At 34.9% G+C, this 19,204-nt stretch overlaps 1 protein-coding gene across 5 annotated transcripts; it reads right to left on the reverse strand.

Moving 5' to 3' along the window:
* DTWD1 (DTW domain containing 1) lies at positions 1,214–19,204 on the reverse strand. 5 transcript variants are annotated; one of them, XM_003480370.4, is made up of 6 exons: positions 19,057–19,200; positions 17,955–18,032; positions 14,821–15,139; positions 11,325–11,468; positions 8,552–8,801; positions 1,214–1,540 (listed from the first exon to the last, which is right to left on the reverse strand). In XM_003480370.4, the coding sequence occupies exons 3-6, from the start codon at positions 15,082–15,084 to the stop codon at positions 1,293–1,295; spliced, it is 906 nt and encodes a 301-aa protein (XP_003480418.1). In that variant the 5' UTR covers positions 15,085–15,139; positions 17,955–18,032; positions 19,057–19,200; the 3' UTR covers positions 1,214–1,292. The 5 variants fall into 5 exon arrangements, with proteins under 5 accessions (XP_003480418.1, XP_003480417.1, XP_020929422.1 ...); XM_003480369.4 differs by having other exon boundaries at positions 17,955–18,083; positions 19,057–19,161; XM_021073763.1 differs by lacking the exon at positions 11,325–11,468 and having other exon boundaries at positions 19,057–19,204.

The following is a 19,204-nucleotide window of genomic DNA, read 5'->3' on the forward strand; positions in this document are numbered from 1 at the left end:
GATGACCTTCAGTAAAGGACACAGCCAATCCATGGGGACCTGAGAGGAAAGGAGCCAGGGAAATAAACAATTTCATTTTCCTTTCAACTTCCAACTTCCTGCTGGTGCTTCCATTTGCCGAACCCAAGCAAAAGCCAGTGGGCAAGGAGACCTACCTCACAGAGCAGAGAACAGAATGGGAAAGAGTGAAGGGTGGATTCGAAGGGAAGCAGCAGCTATTCAGCACAGTAGGGCTCCATTCATAAGCAGCTAGATTAGATGATTAAATGATGTCCTCAGGACTCAGTCTTTTTCTCTCTCCACTCTTGTTTTCTTTTGCTGGCTTCATTCTAAGGCAAGGTCTTGCCACCTGCAGCACAGATGTCACCAATAGCTCCTGGGTTATATACATCATGCCTAGTTCACAATTCCATAAAATAATGAAAAGGGTAAATGCATTTATAGCACTTACTATATGCCAGGTGCTGTTGAAAGCCCCTTAGATACATTAACTCAGTTAATCCTTATCATAATTCTAAAATAGCTACTGTATAATCTTCTCTTAGGAAATAAAGAAACTGAAAAATGGTAAGTGGAAAAGGAAAGCTGAGATTTAGATTCAGATAATTTAATCTAGGGTCTGTGCTTTTAACCACTGCACCATACAGCTTTTTGAGAAATAAACCCCCTGTCCTACAGCAGCCCTATCACTTATCGAAAAGGATGCTGGGACATGTACTCATCCCTAAATCAATCACTAGGCATTTTGCTTGCCAACTGGGTCATATGTCCATCCCTGTGACAGGACATGATTGCTAGCTATTTCTCCCTAAAAGATATGCCAGGCAATTGAAAAAAGTAACAAATGTCCATCACAGACAGTGTGGATTTAAAGAAACAGCCCTAGTGACTAAAGCTACAATTCCAGTACTACCCGTGTTTGCCATTAATTAACCTTAAGCAAATTACTTGAGGAGATTCTGTGAGTATAGGTGGGAAGGATATGAAGATCACTAAACAAATATCTAATTACATAGATATAAATATAACAAACTATCATATTAAAATATAATAGTAAAATTTGCTCAAACTTGAGCAAATTTACTTCTGTAATGAATATTTTGGTCCACACCATCTCTGAAAATTCCCTTAAAAATAACTTCATTTTTAAAAATACGAATTAAATTAATTAAGCCTTACTTTTTCAAGTTGTCTTACAGATATTACACATGAATATTTCCTAGGAATAAACAAAGCACAATTATGATTTTATTGATTGCAGCAAAATAAAATGACATAAGTGACATTAAAAACTAATGGGTAATTTTTCTTGTTTCCTTGTCTCCAGGGCTTTTGGCATTCTTTATCAACTGGTGCATAAAAGAGTAGAAAAATAAAAGATTATCGTATTGTCCTTTGTATTTCTCTTTTAATACATCAGTATGATAGTCTACCAGAAAGTAGTAAATGGCTTCAATTGTGGAAAGGAAGGTATCTGGCTTTCCTTTCTGATGGCGCCAAAAGCAAGTTTTTCTTGTTTTCAACTCGACTTGTAGCAATCCTGTCAAAAACAAATAGGAGAAGTATAAATATTTCCTCTTAACCACAGGGTGTGGTACAATAATGATGATTTTTCTTAATTACTTTAAGGATGTTCTTTAACAGAGCACAGATAAATTCCTTCAATCCCAATTCCAAATAGAATATTTTCTCTAATGCATTAAGGGATATACAAGTAATATAAAACAAAGGATGAAATCTTATCCATGATAGCTATCTTTAAATCTTAAACTTTGTAGGGTTAAAAGTAGTTAACATTTAAGATGGTCATCTCTTTCTGTCTTCTACTTAACAGTGTCTATTAATATTTTAATCTATGACAGGTCTAAATTTACTGGTTCTCAGAAGTGTTTCATTTTCTGCCAAACTGACATTTAAAACATCATTCTAAAACTCAATGAGACTAGACAGGCAAATTAATGGTTCTTAATACTGTTAAAACTACTTCTGGATTTTCACTTTTTGGCTATACCTTCATGAATAGAATACCTAGAGCTGTTTCATTAGCTTTCACATCTGTGTTTCAGAGCCTCAAGGAGCTGTCTGCAAATGCCTTGCTCCTGCCTGTATATTTAAAGAGGAAATGACTCATGAAATCAAACAATAATACTCCCATCTTTTATAATTCAGATATCAACACACAAACTGAGAATGCTTTTGGCACCTTAGATCTTAGCACTCAAACTCACATTATATTTAATTTGCTAATACTTTTTAACAATCATATTTTATTTTAAAGTGAGAAATAAAAGTGAAGAAGGTAGTATCAAATGAGCCCACTGACCCAGATTAGTAATCTCTGGGCCAATTTTTTCTGTCACACTTCTAACAGCTAACAGCTACCTAAGAAATGTGGCAAGGAATGATAAGAGATAAATAATATGAAATATATTAAGATATTAAGAGATATAGAGGATCAAATATATATCAAATAGGAATTCTTTAGGAGATATCAAAGAGAATGGAGGAGAAACAGAATTTAGAGATAATGCCCATGACATTTTCAGAAACTATTTTTAAAAATGCAAGGCCATGGATACATGACATAATGCATCTCAATGAGGATAAATACAAACAAATCAGTGCCTGGATCCTTCACATAGTAGTTTAACTGCAAAAGAGCAAGGATAAAGAGAAGATCTTAAAAGTAGCCATTGAGAACTGGCAAATCATATACAATAGAATGGTAATCAAAATGACAGGACACTTTTCATTAGCAGCAATAGAATACTGAAGACTCCGGAATAAAATCTTCAAAGTGCCAAGAGAAAACAACTGGCAATCTAAAGTTATCTATCCAGCAGAACTATATATCAAGAACAAGAATGAAAAACATTAATAGAAACAAAACCTGCCAATAAACATATGCCAACTGGAGATCTAATGAAAGGAATTTATAGAATATATTTCAGAAAAGACAGTCTGACTTATAAGAATGGTGAGCAAAGAAAATGGTAAACATCTATGCAAATCCAAAGAAATGCTGCCGGTATTAAAGAAAAACAGTAAGAATATCTAATTTGTGGACTGAAAATAAACGTCAAAACAAAAAATAGTTGAGACGATAACAATGCCATTGTAAACTAGGAGAATATGTGTTGTAGTAAGTCCTCAAGTGCTCAAAAGAAGAGATAAAAATACTGTTTGACTTTGAATTTTAACTTACATGTGCATAATACAATCCCCTAAAAGAACCAAAACAGGAATACTAAAAAATGGAAACATAAAAATAAAAATTCAATCAAAGAAAAACCAGAGCAAGTAGAAATAAAATGAAGATGGTAGAAATAGATCCAAATAAGTCAATATCCACAGCAAACATAAATACATTAAAACCTGCCATTTAAAAGACATTGATTATCAGAATGAAACATGACAGAGATGAGCTCCACAGGGCTTCCATTCAACACTGCACTGAAGGTCCTAGTTAACAGAGTAATACAAAAGCGATAATTTAATTAGATGCATAAGAACTGAAAAGGAAGAAACATAATTGACATACACGGAAAATATTTTTTAAATCTATAAACAAACTATTAGAAACGTCTTAGGCGAGAGAGGATTTTAAAAGGACACACAAAAGTGCCAAACAGGAAAGACAGAAATTCTACATTAATAATTTTGGTCCCTCAAAAGACACCATAAAGCAATTTAAAAGATGAGCAACAAACAGCAAGAAGATATCTCAGAACGTTATCTATATTCTATAATATACAAAGAATTCCTACAAATCAATAAGAAAAGAAAAATAAAACACTAGAAAAATGGGCATAGGTATTTCACAGAATAGGACATGTATATGGCCAAATAAGGAAACAAAACGATGCTCAATCCAACTGATAATTAGGGAATGGCAAATTATGACCATGATGAAATACCACTTTACACCCACTAGATTGGTAAAAATCAAACATTTGCCAATACAATGGTGGGAGGCATTATGAATCTATGGGAACTCTTACACATTAATGTGAGAGTATAAATTTGTATACCCACCCTTTGGAAAACAACTGTTACAGTCTTATAAAATGGAACATTCCCATAAGAAACAACCCAGCAGTTCCACTTCTAGGTAGGTTTCCTAGAAGAAGTTTACACATGGGCAGGAGTAGTAGCACTGTCTGTAACAGCAAAAACTAGAAACGATTCAATTGTTTCATTAACAGGAGATTGAATAAACTATAGTATATGCACACAATCACATATTACACAGCAGTGAATATGAATAAACTATAGCTATAATCATAACATGGAAAAATGTTAGAAATAAAATGCTGAGTTTAAAATATGAATCCTGAAAAAACAGGTAAAAAAAAAAAAGCAAAACTAAATAATTTAAAATAGAATATTTTTCAAAAATTGAAGTACAGTTGCTGTATACTATTATATAAGTTACCAGTGTATAATATAGTGATTCACAATCTTTAAAGGTTGTACTCCACTTTTAGTTATAAATATTGGCTATGGTTCCTGCATTGTACAATATCTCTTTGTACAATAAAGTAGCTTACTTTATGCCTAATAGCTTGTACTTCTTATTCCCCTAAGAAGGAACTAAGCACTTCTTACTTCCCTCTCCCCACTGATAACCATCAGTTTGCTCTCTATACCTGTGAGTCTGCTTCTTTTTTGTTACATTCACTAGTTATATTTCTTATATTCTACACATAAGTGATAGCATACAATGTTTGTCTTTGTCTGGCTTATTTCACTTAGTCAAATGCCCACCAAGTCTATCCATGTCACTGCAAATGGCAATATTTCATTTTTTATAACAGAGTAGTATTCTAGTGTGTGAGTATGTATGTGCGTGTGTGTGTGTACCACATATTCTTTATCCATTCACCTGTTGATGGACACCTAGTTTGCTTCCATATCTTGACAATTGTAAATAATGCTGCTATGAACATTGGGTGCATGTACCTTTTTGAATTGGTATTTGCTTTTTTAAAAAACATAATTCAATATAAATTCCAGGAGTGGAATTGTTGGATTACACGGTAGTCCACACTGTTTTTCATAGTGGCTGAACCAATTTACATTCCCACCAAGAGTATACAGGTTATCTGTTTTTTTTGATGTTCGGTTATATGAGCTTTTTATACATGTTGGATATCAATTCCTTATCAGTTGTATCATATTTTCTTCCATTCAGTAGGTTGTCTTTTTGCTTTGCTGATAGTTTCCTCAGCTGTGCAAAAGCTTATGAGTTTAATTAGGTCCCATTTTTTTAATTTTTGCTTTTATTTCCTTTGCTTTAGTAGATGTATCCAAAAAAATATTGTTGAAATTTATGTCAAAGAGTGTTCTGCCTATGCTTTGCTCTAGGAGTTTTATAGTATCTGGTTTTACATTTAAGTCTTTAATACATTTTATTTTTGTATATGGTGTTAGAGAATATTCTAATTTCATTCTTTTACATATAGCTGTCCAGTTTTCCCAGCACCACTTACTGAACTAGTGAATGCCAGATTTAATAATCTGAACTCCCTCCCCCAACAAAAAGAAACCATCCTTCCCCATTGCATTCCCCTAAGCCTTCCTATGTTGAATCTTTGAGAATGCTATGCTTCAACTTGTAGGCTTAGATTTTATGATTAAATTAGGTGCTCAACCATCAAATGTTTTATTCTGACAGAAGTAAAGCATCTGCAGTTATTTCTCTACAAAGTTTGGGAAAACAATATGTTGCATTGTTAATGAGATGAAGTAGGAATGCAGAAGACTGATTCTTGAAATCTGTTTATTTCATATTTTGAAGGAATTAAGAAATCCCTTTTAAAATTTTTGATGTAGCACAGAATTGAAATATGGTACTTTCTATGAGACCTGCGAAGGAATAACAGGAATTTTTTTTTTGTACAAATGTGATTTTTAAGCCTTAAGCAGAAATGTGGACATTCTAAAAACAGATTTGTACTGTATGTCAATAATTCCCTTCATAATGTTCTCTGTTACCACTTATGTTCTTCACTTGATCCTTTTAATTACCATATAAAGTAATTTAAAGAAAAATGGCTCAGGTAAACCTTCAAAACTAAGAAGTAACTTGCTTCTGTAACCATCCAAGGTAATATGCCAGGAAGTACTCCAAAGAGCAGGGCTTTAGGGTTCCATTTCGTTATTAAATATTAGCAACAAGGCTGCAGGCCTTACACTCTGACATCTTTCTCTCTCTCTCTCTCTCTCTCTCTCTCTCTCTCTCTCTCTCCCTCTCTCTCACACACACACAGACACATATACACACAATTTTTCTCTGTCTCTATCTCTCTGCCTATCTTTCTCACACATATACAAGCAAGTACACACATAATTAGAATGACAAAGCAATCTTACTAACATGTATGCTGTTCTTAAGAGGTACAAACTACATAAATTAAGCTTGTTAAATCTAGTACTGACACTTGTTTTAGCTTGGAACTTACACAAGATTCCAACAAGTGTCATAAACTTTCTTTTATAGATTACGTACATTTTTAACAACTGCCTGGAAGAAGCTCTTTCAAGTTGAAACTGTTTTGGAATCTGTCTACTACCAACAGGGTCAGCTCTCTTGCTTTCTCATCATACATGGTACACAAATAAAGCTATCAAAGAGCTGGAAATAAACCTAAAGCTTTCAGAGAAACTACTGAGAAAGCCTGAGGAAGTGAGTAAGGTTTAAGGGAACAAGAGAGGTGATATTACCCCCTGTTTTTCATATTATTAGTTGTGTTACTTGGGCAAGTAAAGCAACACTTTTTTTTTTTTTTTTTTTTCTTTTATGGCCGCACCTACAGCATATGGAAATCCCCAGGCTAGGGGTCAAACTGGAGCTGCAACTGCCAACCTAGGCCACAGCCATGGCAATACCAGATCCAATCCTCATCTGTGACCTACACCACATCTTGCAGCAACACTGGATCCTTAACCCACTGAGTGAGGCCAGGGATTGAGCCAAAATGGGAACTCGCTGAGCCAAAATGGGAACTCCAAACAACTTTTTTAAACCGTTATTATTAGAAACTAAGTTTTTCATTCAAAGAAAAAAAGATATAAACATAAAACAAAAGAAAGTAATGTTAAATCTGAACTGGAACTATTCATAAGAACTCATAATATATAGCTACTTATTTCTCTTGGCTCTGTCCACTGAAGCAGTGACATCTAAGCAGTAATAAAGTTACCAGATCTTGGTTTCTAATATCATTCCCCACTAAAAGAAACATAGTTCCTTCAAATGATTAATTCTAGGTCTGGGGCAAGAAAAAAAGTACAAGTGAACTTGGGACATCCTGTTGTACCAGAAAGACAAATAAGGCAATGCTACAAGGACTTGAAATTCTTCTAATGGCAAAATTTGAGATAATTTGGGCATCAAAAAGAATACAGTCATAATAGATTATAATATATTGAATTAAAAGGAAGTCCATAAGACCACAGTCATCTCAAAAAGGGGTCAGGATAAAGGAAAAAAGAAAATCTCTTCTTTACATAAGAATGCCAGCTAACAAATGTAGATGAAATAATAATATTAAAATCTCATCATTTTGCAATCCTTAATGCAATTACTGATTTAGGCAACAGTCATCAATAAATACTAAAAATCACTCAGTAAAAAGCAGTTGGGAAATAGTTTACAATCTCAAAGCATCATCTTGCAGATTACTACTAATTTCAATGAAGAAAATAAACTTTATAGTGGAGAGATCTGGCAGTCCTGACTTTAATCAAGGAATTAAAGTTATTGGCAATAATGGAACAACTTACATTATATCCTCCTGATTTGATTAATCATTATATCCTCCTGATTTGATTCAACTTTAGCTATGAATAGGGTAAACATATAAATCATCAGCTAAGCAGCTTCATTTCTGAGTGTGAAAGGAATGTTATTAATAATTATATCAAAACAATAGATATAAACTGGAATGTTATGGACAAACCTAGATTTATCCTTACATGAAGTATCCTCACAAAAATATTTAAACTGCATCTAATATTGAAACATTCAGATAATTGAAACATTCAGACAATTGGACCTGTCCTCTTCATACAAGTCTAAGTCATGAAAAACAAAAACAAGAGACTGTTCTATATTAAAAGAGACTAAAGAGACATAATAACCAAATGGAATATAAGTTTACATGCTGCATCAGAGGAAAAAAAGCTACAAAGGACATTTTTGGGTCAATTTATGGGCTATATATTAGATATTACAGAACTTTTGTTAATTTTTGTAGAGTGATGATGGTATCACAGTTGGGCAACTATTCTTAAAAGATGTACACTTAGGTATTTAAGGGTGATATGTTGTAAAGCCTGCAATTTACTTTTAAATGGTTCAACCAAAAATATATATAATACCCAAGTATACACACACATATATATAAAACAGAGAAGGAAAAATAAAACAAATGTGACAAAGTGAATGTGTATTCAATACAACCCTTGCAATTTATTTATAGGTTTGAAGTTTTCTGAAATCAAAGTTGCAGGAAGGAACAATCAAAAAAATACATTTTTTTCTTACCTTGAAGTCTCTCATCAGAGAATATTTTGTTTGTTTGGTTCCAGGTACTGTCTATAAATACAATTTTTTTTAGTGGTGTCTCTTTGCACTTGTTATCATTCAAATCCTGTTCTTCAGTTTTCTTGCGTTTAATGGATGGCTTGTCAAGGTCATCATTTCGGCTTCTAACACCATTTTCAATCCGTTTTTGCAGATGAAAAGAAATATCTTTTACTGAGACAGACCTAGGTCCAGGAAAAACAAGTGCAACCTAAAGCAAAAAAACTTAAGTTAGTAGTATGCCATTGTGATCTTCAAAATTAATAAATTCTGATTTAAAACTTTAAGAGAAAAAAATATGTTGAGTATCTGAGAAACAAGCATTGTGTTCTATTATATGTGCTTCTTTAATATGTATGGTAAAATTTTTGGCGTCTTCTCAGTCATTTATAATCATTCTATACTACCTAGAAGTATTCCTTGACTTCAAGTAAGTTATTCACCCATTGATATAAACCAAGTTAATTGTACCTTAAATAAAAATCGAAACCCTATAATATTTCATAAGATAAAAGGCAAAGTATGGGTTACTTTGAAAAAGAATCACTGAAAAGTGCTCAATAATTAAATACCATAATCACCTATATAATAAGCAAAGATAAAACAATGATACAACCAGAGCAGATGAGGAATGGTATATCAGGACTCTATAGCCATTACTGATGGCAGGTTTAAATCATATAACTCTTTGTGACAGCAATTTGGCAATTTAAATCAAAAGTCTTGAAATTTTCATACCCTCTGGTCAAATAATTTCACTCATGGGAATCTATCTTAATAAAACAATTCTAGGAGTTCCCATCGTGGCTCAGCAGAAATGAATCTGACTAACATTAATGAGGACACAGGTTCAATCCCTGGCCTTGCTCAGTGGATTAAGGATCTGGGGTTGCCATGAGCTGTGGTGTAAGTCACAGACGTGGCTCAGATCCCATACTGCTGTGGCTGTGGCTTAGGCCAGCAGCTACAGTGCTGATTCATCCCCTAGCCTGGGATCCTCCATATGCCACAGGTGTAGCCCTAACAAAACAAAAAAATAATAATAATAATTCTAAACATACATATACTCACAACACTCAGAATATCTGTTAAACTGTACTTATTAAGGTGAAAAAATAAAACTAAAAATATATAACTTTCCAGGAATAATTCTCTAATTATGGTACTCTCTTTCAGCATGTTTTTACTGAGAACTTATACACTGTTAGTTTTTCCAATGTATGCACAACTCCTGCCACAAAGCAGGCACCCAGTAAATATTTGTTAAATAAAGAAGTGTTGATAGAATCACGGTATTTTATTCTCCATATTTTTCCCTATTTCCCAAGTTTTCTTTAATAAGCATGTATCATTGCTAATATGAAAAAATAAATATTACAAAAATAAAACTTAAAATCTTGAATTTATAAAATTCAAACTTAATAAAATTTTTCAGCCATTCACAATGCATGCCTATACTTCCCCATACCCAATTGGTAAAGTTCATGGATTCTTAGTTTTCTTGGATTATAAGCATATCACGTCTTTTTATATTACCTGTGTTCTACTTAACTGACGTGATACCTTGTTGACCAGAGAAGGAAATACAAATACATTCCTAGATCCAAAACTCAGTATTTACACTTACACTTACAACTGTATTTACACTTACAACTGTGTATTTACACTTACAACTGTGTATAATTCAACCAAAAAATATAAATATACTGATAGGAACAGGAAAACTTTTTCAAGTTCTTTCTCAAACAAATGAATATTAATTTTAATTTGTTTCTATATTAACCATACCAACAATTATTCACCCAAGACTAAAAGGATTTATATAATTCTTTCAGAAGTACTCAAGGCCTAATTTTTTGAGATCTATTGCAACATTACTTTTCAACAAGGCCAGCTGAAAAAACCAGCTGTCACTACCGTAACAATTTCAACTATGCGAAAATCAATTAACAATCTAGACATGAGGAGTTCCCATCATAGCTCAGTGGAAACAAATCTGACTAGCATCCATAAGGATGCAGGTTCCATCCCTGGCCTCGCTCAGTGGGTTAAGGATCCAGTGTTGCCATGAACTGTGGTGTAGGTCACAGATATGGCTCGGATCTGACATTGCTGTTACTGTGGCATAGGCCAGTGGCTACAGCTCTGATTCGCACCCTAGCCACGGAACCTCCATATGCCGTGGGTGTGGCCCTAAAGAAAAGACAAAAAAAAAAAAAAAAAAAGAAGAAGAATCTAGACATGAGCAGGGAAGCAGGGAAGTCCTCTGAGTAACCAAAAGAAATATGACTAAGGCTATATACTAAAGCTCTTAATTTAGGGAGAATTTCTAAAAATTCTTCTTAGTCTTTCTTGTTTTGGAGAAACAGCAACATTTGTACTCTGGTTTCTCAGTCTGCATCATTACACTATTAAGAGTAGTATAGGCAGAAGAATGGAGAAAGGTGAAGAGTAAAAGTAGGTCTGAATACTGGCAAAGAAGAAAAACCTGAAGAAAAAATGCAGACAGACAATAAAAAGTGGGAAGACAGACTTAAAAAAGCCCAACATCTAAGACCATTTGATCTTTGAAAATACTGATAAAGTAAACTGTATGTTCTTTAAAGTTATATAAAGTTAACCCTAGATCATTAAGTAAAATATTAAATTGTGGTTCAGTAAGTTCAGAAAGGCAATGAGTTTAAAGTTCATTTTTAGATTCAGTGTCAAGAGTTGTAATAAATGAGCTGCCTACTTCATGGTCCTTTTCTTCATATTCTGGAATACAAGGATATGTATAAATATTTACAAATTCAGGTGCTAAGAGTTTTGCATGTATAGCAGTGCTTTTGCCATCTGTTTCATTCGGATGCTTAATGATGTCAATCTTCAATGGAAGCTAAAATTTAAAGAAAAAAGGACAAATGAACAAAACAAATATAAAAATTCTAATTTTTATGTTAATAAAATTAGCCTTTAAAGTTTATATAGCAAGCTCACACTAAATTCCTATAAGTATACTATGATTTGAAAGCCATACTTTTCTAGAACAGAATACTAAGAATGGTTAAGAGTCATAAAACAAACATAAATTTATTCCTCAACACTGTTAATCATGTACTAGAACAACTATTTTCAACTCATTTAACACATAATTGTCTCTTACAACAAAGTTCCAATATCATTTTCATTTTAGTTACAGGGGCATTAAGTCCTGTTCCTTGCATTTCAACATCTGTGCCATGAATGTCTTTTATAATTCCTATAAACTTTAGGTTTGTTAATTTTACAATATATTAAAGGGAAATACAAGTTTGGGCAAAAGCTTTGGATCTAAATTTCAGGTTAAAATTTTGTTCCTTACACATCTTTTGAGGTTAAAGGTATTATCTTTTATTGTTAACATCATGATTCTCAGCATGATCAACAGCATAATTATCAATTGGAAAAACAGGAACAGAATAGTTCTAGGAGGTAACACTTTTTTTTTTTTTTTTTCCCCAATGGCTGCACCCACTGCATAAGAAAGTTCCCAAGCCGGGCCCTGAATCTGAGCCACAGCTGCAATTGACACCACAGCTGTGGCAATGTAGGATCTTTAACCCACTGTGCAGGGGATGGAGCTGGCACCTCTGCAGACTGGGTTTCTGCAGTCAGATTCTTAACCCACTGTACCACAGCAGGAACTCCAGGAGGTACACTCTTTATATAAAAAATAGCTCTTTTCAAAATCATTTTGCCTATTTTACTTAAGGTTTTATTATTTAACTACCATGAATTATGCCCTGTTTCTATGCTAAAATATTATCTTGCAAATTTCTTGATTTAGACTTTTTTCTATTTTGTTGACTTATTTGGTTTTCAGTATAATGCTTGTACAAGTCCTGCATTCTGCCATAATTATGGAAATAAAAGCCAAGTCATAACACCCCCGCCCATTATATTAAGAAACTCTCTGTGAGATGGATCCTTCATTGCAGAGTTCAAATGAGTTATCTGTTATGATAAGCATCTTCCAGCTCCCAGCCCACACTAAAAGGCAAGATTCTAGGTATTTATCTGGGGCACGTAGCTATTTTACTATGGAGTACAAAACTATTTTTCTTGTTTTTTAAACCAGCTTTATTAAAGAGATAAAATTGCTATAATAAACTGCACATATTTAAAGTGTACAATCTAATTAGTTTTAACATATGTTCCATCTTTGAACTCATCACCACAATAATGAACATATCCATCACCCCCAAAAATCTTATTGTGCCTTCCTCCTTCCTCTTTCCCCATCAACTACCACAGCCCTTAGGCAACCGCTGATCTACTACCACATTAGATTAGTTTGCATTTTCTAGAATTCTGTACAAATGAAATAATAAAGTACTCTTTTCATCTGACTTCTTTCATTCAGAATATTATTAATTCCAGAATAATTTTTTAAAGGGGCAGCTGCTATATGCTACTAGACGATCCCAACTGGACATATTTTTTCAGGATGATTATGAGGAAAGAGGATGGTATATACCTTAGAAGGACCATAATAGTTTTCTTTCTTTTTTTTTCCTGCTGTGGTGTGCAGCAGCTTGATGTGGGATTTCAGTTCTCAGACCATGGACTGAACCCAGGCTGCAGCAGTGAAAGCACGGAGTCCTAACCACCAAACCACCAGGGAACTCCCCACAACAGTTTTCAATCTAGGGTTTCAAACCCATGTCTCCTACCCTCCCATTTAGGCCTCGTGATCATTTAAAAATTGGAGCCAATTGCTTCAAATCATCACACCAATTTCCAGTTATGGAAAATTTACCATTTAAGTAAACAGTTCACAAATGACTTTACATCAGTCTACTTCTGGCTTAACTCTACATGAGATTTGCTCATGATGCTCAGTCCCAGCTGACACTACATTCCCTTCCCCCAGGGTCTTTCTATAGCAGGTCATTGTCAACCCAGGGAAGGCAGGAAAGAGGAAAGAAGAGAAAAGAGCAGATCATGGCAATGTATTCTATTACTAGCAAAACTGACTTTCTTATATGGTTGATAAGGAGAGCTGAAAGTTACAAAGGCAATCACCAACATTTCTGATCAGTTTTCAACCCGGCTATGAAGATGAAATGATTCAGTGTACTCCAAAACTGTACTCTGAAATGTAATGTTCATATAAGAAAATATGAAACTTAGAAAGAATTACTGTCTTCAAGCTCTGCTTTTCTAAGGTAACTATGAAGCTGACTGGCTTCCATGCTTAACTTATTCTTGGCCAGTAAACCTTCAACAGCCTGTAAGAGTGATTTTAGAACTTTGAGGAGGCCATGGACTTGCCAAGGTGACATATATGCTAAACTTCAAGTAAAAAAATATGAGTGTTCAAGTATTTTTCTTACTTGAAATTTAAATGAATCTTAAAATCAATACATTAAATATTTTAAAATATAGTTACGACTTATTTTCTTACTGGCAAGTTCCAGTGAGTCTGTGCGTAGGATTTAGTCTCTCAAAGTCCTAATAGGCAGTAGTCAAATTTCACACAATATCTGATTTACTCCTATAACTGAGGTCACTATTAGACAAGTTAACATACACATAATAAATTCTTTACATAGATGTGATGGTCTATAAACTTTTTACCTACACAAGAATAGTCTTGGCAAAAAAAAAAAGTAGAAGGTAAGCAATGAATTTAAATCAATGTCTTAAATCTGGCTTCAAATCACTATACTTATTACACAGCCCAATAAATAGGTCTTAGTCTTTTCAATTTTACTTTAGTTTTGGTCACTGATATGTACTCCATCTCCAAGTATAGAAAGGATGGGGCTAAGCTCATAATTTGCCTAAGCAAAAATCAACCCTAGTTCCTTCAGAATATGTTTTCTCAAAGAGCAGTCCAAGACCCTGAGGTGGTTTTTGAAGCACCTTCATGTGGTCTCCTTCAACTTGTTTCTTACGGTATTCACATTTACACTACATTTTTTCTATGTTGTAAATGAATTCTAATCACTACTAAGAAAAAGTACATGATTTCATTAAAAACAACAGCATTAATCTCAGACACACATTTGGGCAACATGTGTCTCTTTTTCCAGAAACAAGAGAAACAAATAGGTTTACTGGCGTATAAGATTAAATGATCTATTAATATAATTCATTTTCATAATGATGTTATTTGTCAAGCTTATCACTTACACTAGAGTAGGTACATATGAGCTGTGTTTTTAAAATCTATTTACCTACTTCCAAAGAATTAAATGACCAACCTTTACATGTGGTATCTGTTCAGTAGGTACATTCTCAACTGGGACATAACAGGTATAGCAGTAAAACATTCTTGAACCACCACACTTAAGACATTTTGATCTTCCATTTTGCTGAGCTTTTTGAAGAACTTCTTGAGATGCTAAGCATAAGTTTTGAAGAGGATCTTCTGCAGCTATGGAAGTAGTTTGTGACTGTTGTATTTCCACAAATTTTGAATTCTCTTCTTCCCTTTCTTTGAGAAATATATGTGTATTCAGGGACATTTTTCATTCAAATCAAAGTTTAACTTCTATTTCAAAAACACACATCATAGATGCACTAAAAAAAAGTGAGGGGCAAAATAAAAACAGAAAAGATTTTTACTGTTTCCATAAAGAAAATTACTCAATTTAACTCACAACTGTGGGCTGTTTTCAGTACTTATAAACAAATATTAGTAAGTTTTTTAAACAACTAATTTAGCATGCTTTGAAATATAAAATTAAGCAATAAACTCAAAACAATAAATTATCCTTTTAAGCTATTTATTCCATAAAAAATGGAAGGTTCTCTCCAGAAAAATTATTCAAATATAAAGTTTCGGTACCAATAATCTATTTTTCAGTGACTATTTTTGTTCCAGAAACTATAATTTTGTTTTGAACTGGAATGTAATGCTTTATGTTATTATCAGTGTATTCAACCCTTACTATTCAAGTAAGTTATGACTTTTAACTGATATTACATGACATCAAATCTCAATCTGAACACTAATGAAAACACAAGGTCCCAGTGAAACCAGTAATGTTTAGTTGGTTATGTTCTAACAGATGTACTCTTCTTCAACTTAAAACAAACATAAAAATATAACTAAACATCCATTGAAATGAGAGGCATTCATTACCAATTATAATTTCTAAATTTCTAAAATATTCCAAAAAGTGAAATATATGCCTATATTTATATAAAGTGTAATCTTACAACTGTTAAAACTGTACAGAGTAACAACAATGTTCACCAACTAAGAATTCACACTGCTATTCAAAAATACACACCATTCAGATTCTGCAGCTGTACAGATAAAATGTGTAAAATAACTTTCCCACTTCAATATTTCCTTCAAAAAAGGATGATTGTTGCCAAAACTGTTATTCAAATACTCTGTAAGCACAATATGTTTCAAAGGAGCAAAGAGACTGGGGCCCTTTTGATTTGATATGCATTCCAAAGCTGTAAAATGATTCTCATATTCTAAAGCCTTATGGCATTGTGGTGTTTAACTATGAGGCTCCAGGCACTCTGAGTACAAATACTGACAGGAAAAACGCTGTGACTGCAACAGGAAACTTTCTGTGGTCTCCCAAATAGAAAGTGAACAAAGAGTCCAGTGGAACATAATATACAACATAATTTACTAAGAAGTCAGTGACACTAATTTAATTAACTCATCAGGAGCTTTTTATAGATTATAAACCCCAGGGAGCTTGAGACCCAAATGAAGAGATTTGAAGAAAAAAGATGTTGGTCACTGAAGGAAAAGTAAAAGATACTTCCAAATTTACCCAAGGGAAAAGCCAAAATACCATAAATATTTTTGACGTGTACTGATTAGATGCAGGTTTACATTTTGGGCTGCTCAGAGAAAGTGATATTTGAGACTGATGGGTCAATCCCTTCTCCTTACCTCACAAATGGAAAACATTATCTGTTTCTGACCTTCACTCCAAATCATCTACCTAAAAACGGCTTTCATCTTTGCCAATATGCCCTGAATGATGGGAGAGGGCAGGATATTAAGCTACCACCTTTTCTTGAGGCTCAAATCCTTTTAAGATTGCAAGAGAGTCTTGGACTTTATCTCTAGAAAATGCACTTAAAGATGGAATATTTTGCACACAATTTCAGATGGTCTGCAGGTTTCTAGATTCCATCTACAAATCTAGGTAAAGAAAGAAATCCTGGCTAAGATCAAAATTCATTCCAAGGACAGAAGCAGCCTTAAAAGTCTGGCAAGAGATCCTGTTAGTCTCCAGAAGCTGGCCAAAGAAAAGTCACCTCTCGAGCCAAGAGAGGTCCCATCACTGAACTTGAGAAGCTAATTGACACCCAAATCCTCTTGATTTGATTTGTTCTGGTGTTGCCTGAGGTTCTTACAAACATTCTTAGGCTGTAATAGTCTAGAGTTATCCAGATCATGGGACTCATCCTAACATCTGGGACTCATCCTAACAAAGAAATCGAACTGGACTAATTCACCCTAACTCCATTTCCCTGGGTACTCCAGTAGCTATTGAGGGGTTTGCACGTGCCACCATAGGGTCTAGGCATTGTGGAGAGTTATGCAGTTTCCAAGGTGGATGTCATGAAAGACAACATGATTGCCTGACATTCAATAGAAAACTCCTGGTAAGTTTTTTTACAGCCTCAAAGTGCACTCCTCCTGAGATGCCTCAGAAATATCCCCCTATATTTTTGCCTTCCTTCTATCCATATAACTAAATTAATATTAGCAAAGCCTTATATAAAACATCCCTCCTCTACAAAATCAAACAACACAAATACCTTGAGACAGTGAAAGGGAAATGTCTATGGCTCCTCTCCTTGCCTCACCTACTTCTCACCTATGGCTGAGGTGGCTACAGAAGAGGCCTACAGCTGTTAAGTCATGGGTAGCTCCTTCCAAAGGTCTCTAAAACTGTACAACCAGGATATCTGTCTCAACCTCACCAACAGCCTGTCTCTAATATGTACACATCTTCTGTTGCAAACATGATGACTCAAAACCTTCCAAACATGCTTGTTAACATCAAATACGTGTGAGAAATACAAGTGGAGTTGTGGGGGTAATTGAGAAAACATAAAAACACTTTATTCCTAAGATAATAACAAATATGTTTACCTTACTGGTGTACCCATCGTTCTACAACTTGGGGTGAAAACAAACCAATTTTTTCTCCTTCTACCCTCTTTACCTCCAAAATTAATTGCACGAGCAAGTTCTATCAATTCTACCTTATACATAATGTTCTATTTTTAGTCTCAAAGTCAGGACTCTAGATAGCCCATGGCAATCTCTTACACCTTTTTACTTTTGTGTACTTATTACTGGTTCCATATATTTAACACGGAAAAACGTACTTTAATTTGGAATTACCTTTTCAGTGAAGCTATCCCTCCTAGCAGTCAACTCTCCAAGAGCATAATTCTTGACAGATCTTCCTTATCCCTGTGTCTTATGCAGCATGGAATTCAACAAATACTTGTTAACTAAATGAAAACCATTCTGAAAAAGAAGCATCCACTATGCATCTGCTACTGAAGTATCTGATAAATCTTTACAGGCCATATGCAGCCTAGCAGAAATGGCAGAATTGCAAAATTTTTTTTTGGTGGGGGTGTTAAATAATAAAGGAAAATTAACTCACTTCCCAGAGGAACATCATAGAAAACGCCCCTATCCTGTACTTCAGACCTATTCAAAACTAGGTAAAATCCACTTCATCCCCCCCCTCCCCCGCCAGAGTATTTTTAAGAACCAGGTCACACATGCACAGGTCCAATACCCATTTTTTTAAATCCAAGGTATCACCTTCTCAATACACACTAACAACTCCCCACCCACCATGTGGTAGACGGTCAGTCTTGTCTTAGTTTTTCATGGTACACTAGGGTTCCAACAGAAATAATTCTTAAATATTGTGGTTTTGAGCCAAGTGGCGACTTTATTATCCAACTTCGTGGAATTGGCAGCTTGCAGTGTTAACATTCTTCCTGACTTGTACTACCTTCCCAAGAAATAATTCAAACATAAGGAGCAGATTTTTTGCTTATTATGTAATCAAAATTTTAGTATTTTAAATACACTGCATGGCACGCTGTCTACCAAGTTTCTTCGTGATAATCAATGCCCCGCAAACCACTCCAACACTAAAAAATAAAGAATAGACTTCCAAAAGGACTAACTTTTCCTGGACAGACTTTTCTTGGGGTGGAAAGCACTGAAAATAATTGTTAGGTGAAAAAAAAAATGTTTTTGGAGGAAAAATTCGTACGCCTTTTCCCCAAAGGGCCCTGAAGATCTTAAAAAACGCAAGCGCCCGAGCAGGGACCAGGGCCCCGCTCACAAGCGACGCTCCGCACGACCTCCGCTACGGCCCTGCCAAGGAGCGTCCACTCCGGCAGCTGCCCCGCTCCGGCCAAACCACCGGTCCCCAGAGGCGCGGGGCGGGCACGAGGGATCGCAGTGGGACTCAGACCTGCACAGCCCGCGGGTCGCCGCACAGCTCCACGCGTCTTCCGCTCAGCCCGAGCCGGAGGCGCGCACCCGGCCCCGGTAGCAACTGGGAGCGGCGGAGCGCTTTCCGGGCGACACCAGAGGGAGGAGCCCGACCGTTGCCAAGGCGG

This window comes from Sus scrofa, chromosome 1 (genome assembly GCF_000003025.6).
Source record: "Sus scrofa isolate TJ Tabasco breed Duroc chromosome 1, Sscrofa11.1, whole genome shotgun sequence".
NCBI lineage: Eukaryota > Metazoa > Chordata > Mammalia > Artiodactyla > Suidae > Sus > Sus scrofa.

Coding starts and splice junctions, on each gene's coding strand:
- DTWD1 (XM_003480370.4), bottom strand. CDS start 15,084: ATGTCCCTGAATACACATATATTTCTCAAAGAAAGGGAAGAAGAGAAT. Junction 8,802..11,324: donor ATGAAGAAAAGGACCATGAA/GTAGGCAGCTCA, acceptor TTTTTGCTTTAG/GTTGCACTTGTTTTTCCTGG. Junction 1,541..8,551: donor CTCTGATGAGAGACTTCAAG/GTAAGAAAAAAA, acceptor TGTTTTTGACAG/GATTGCTACAAGTCGAGTTG.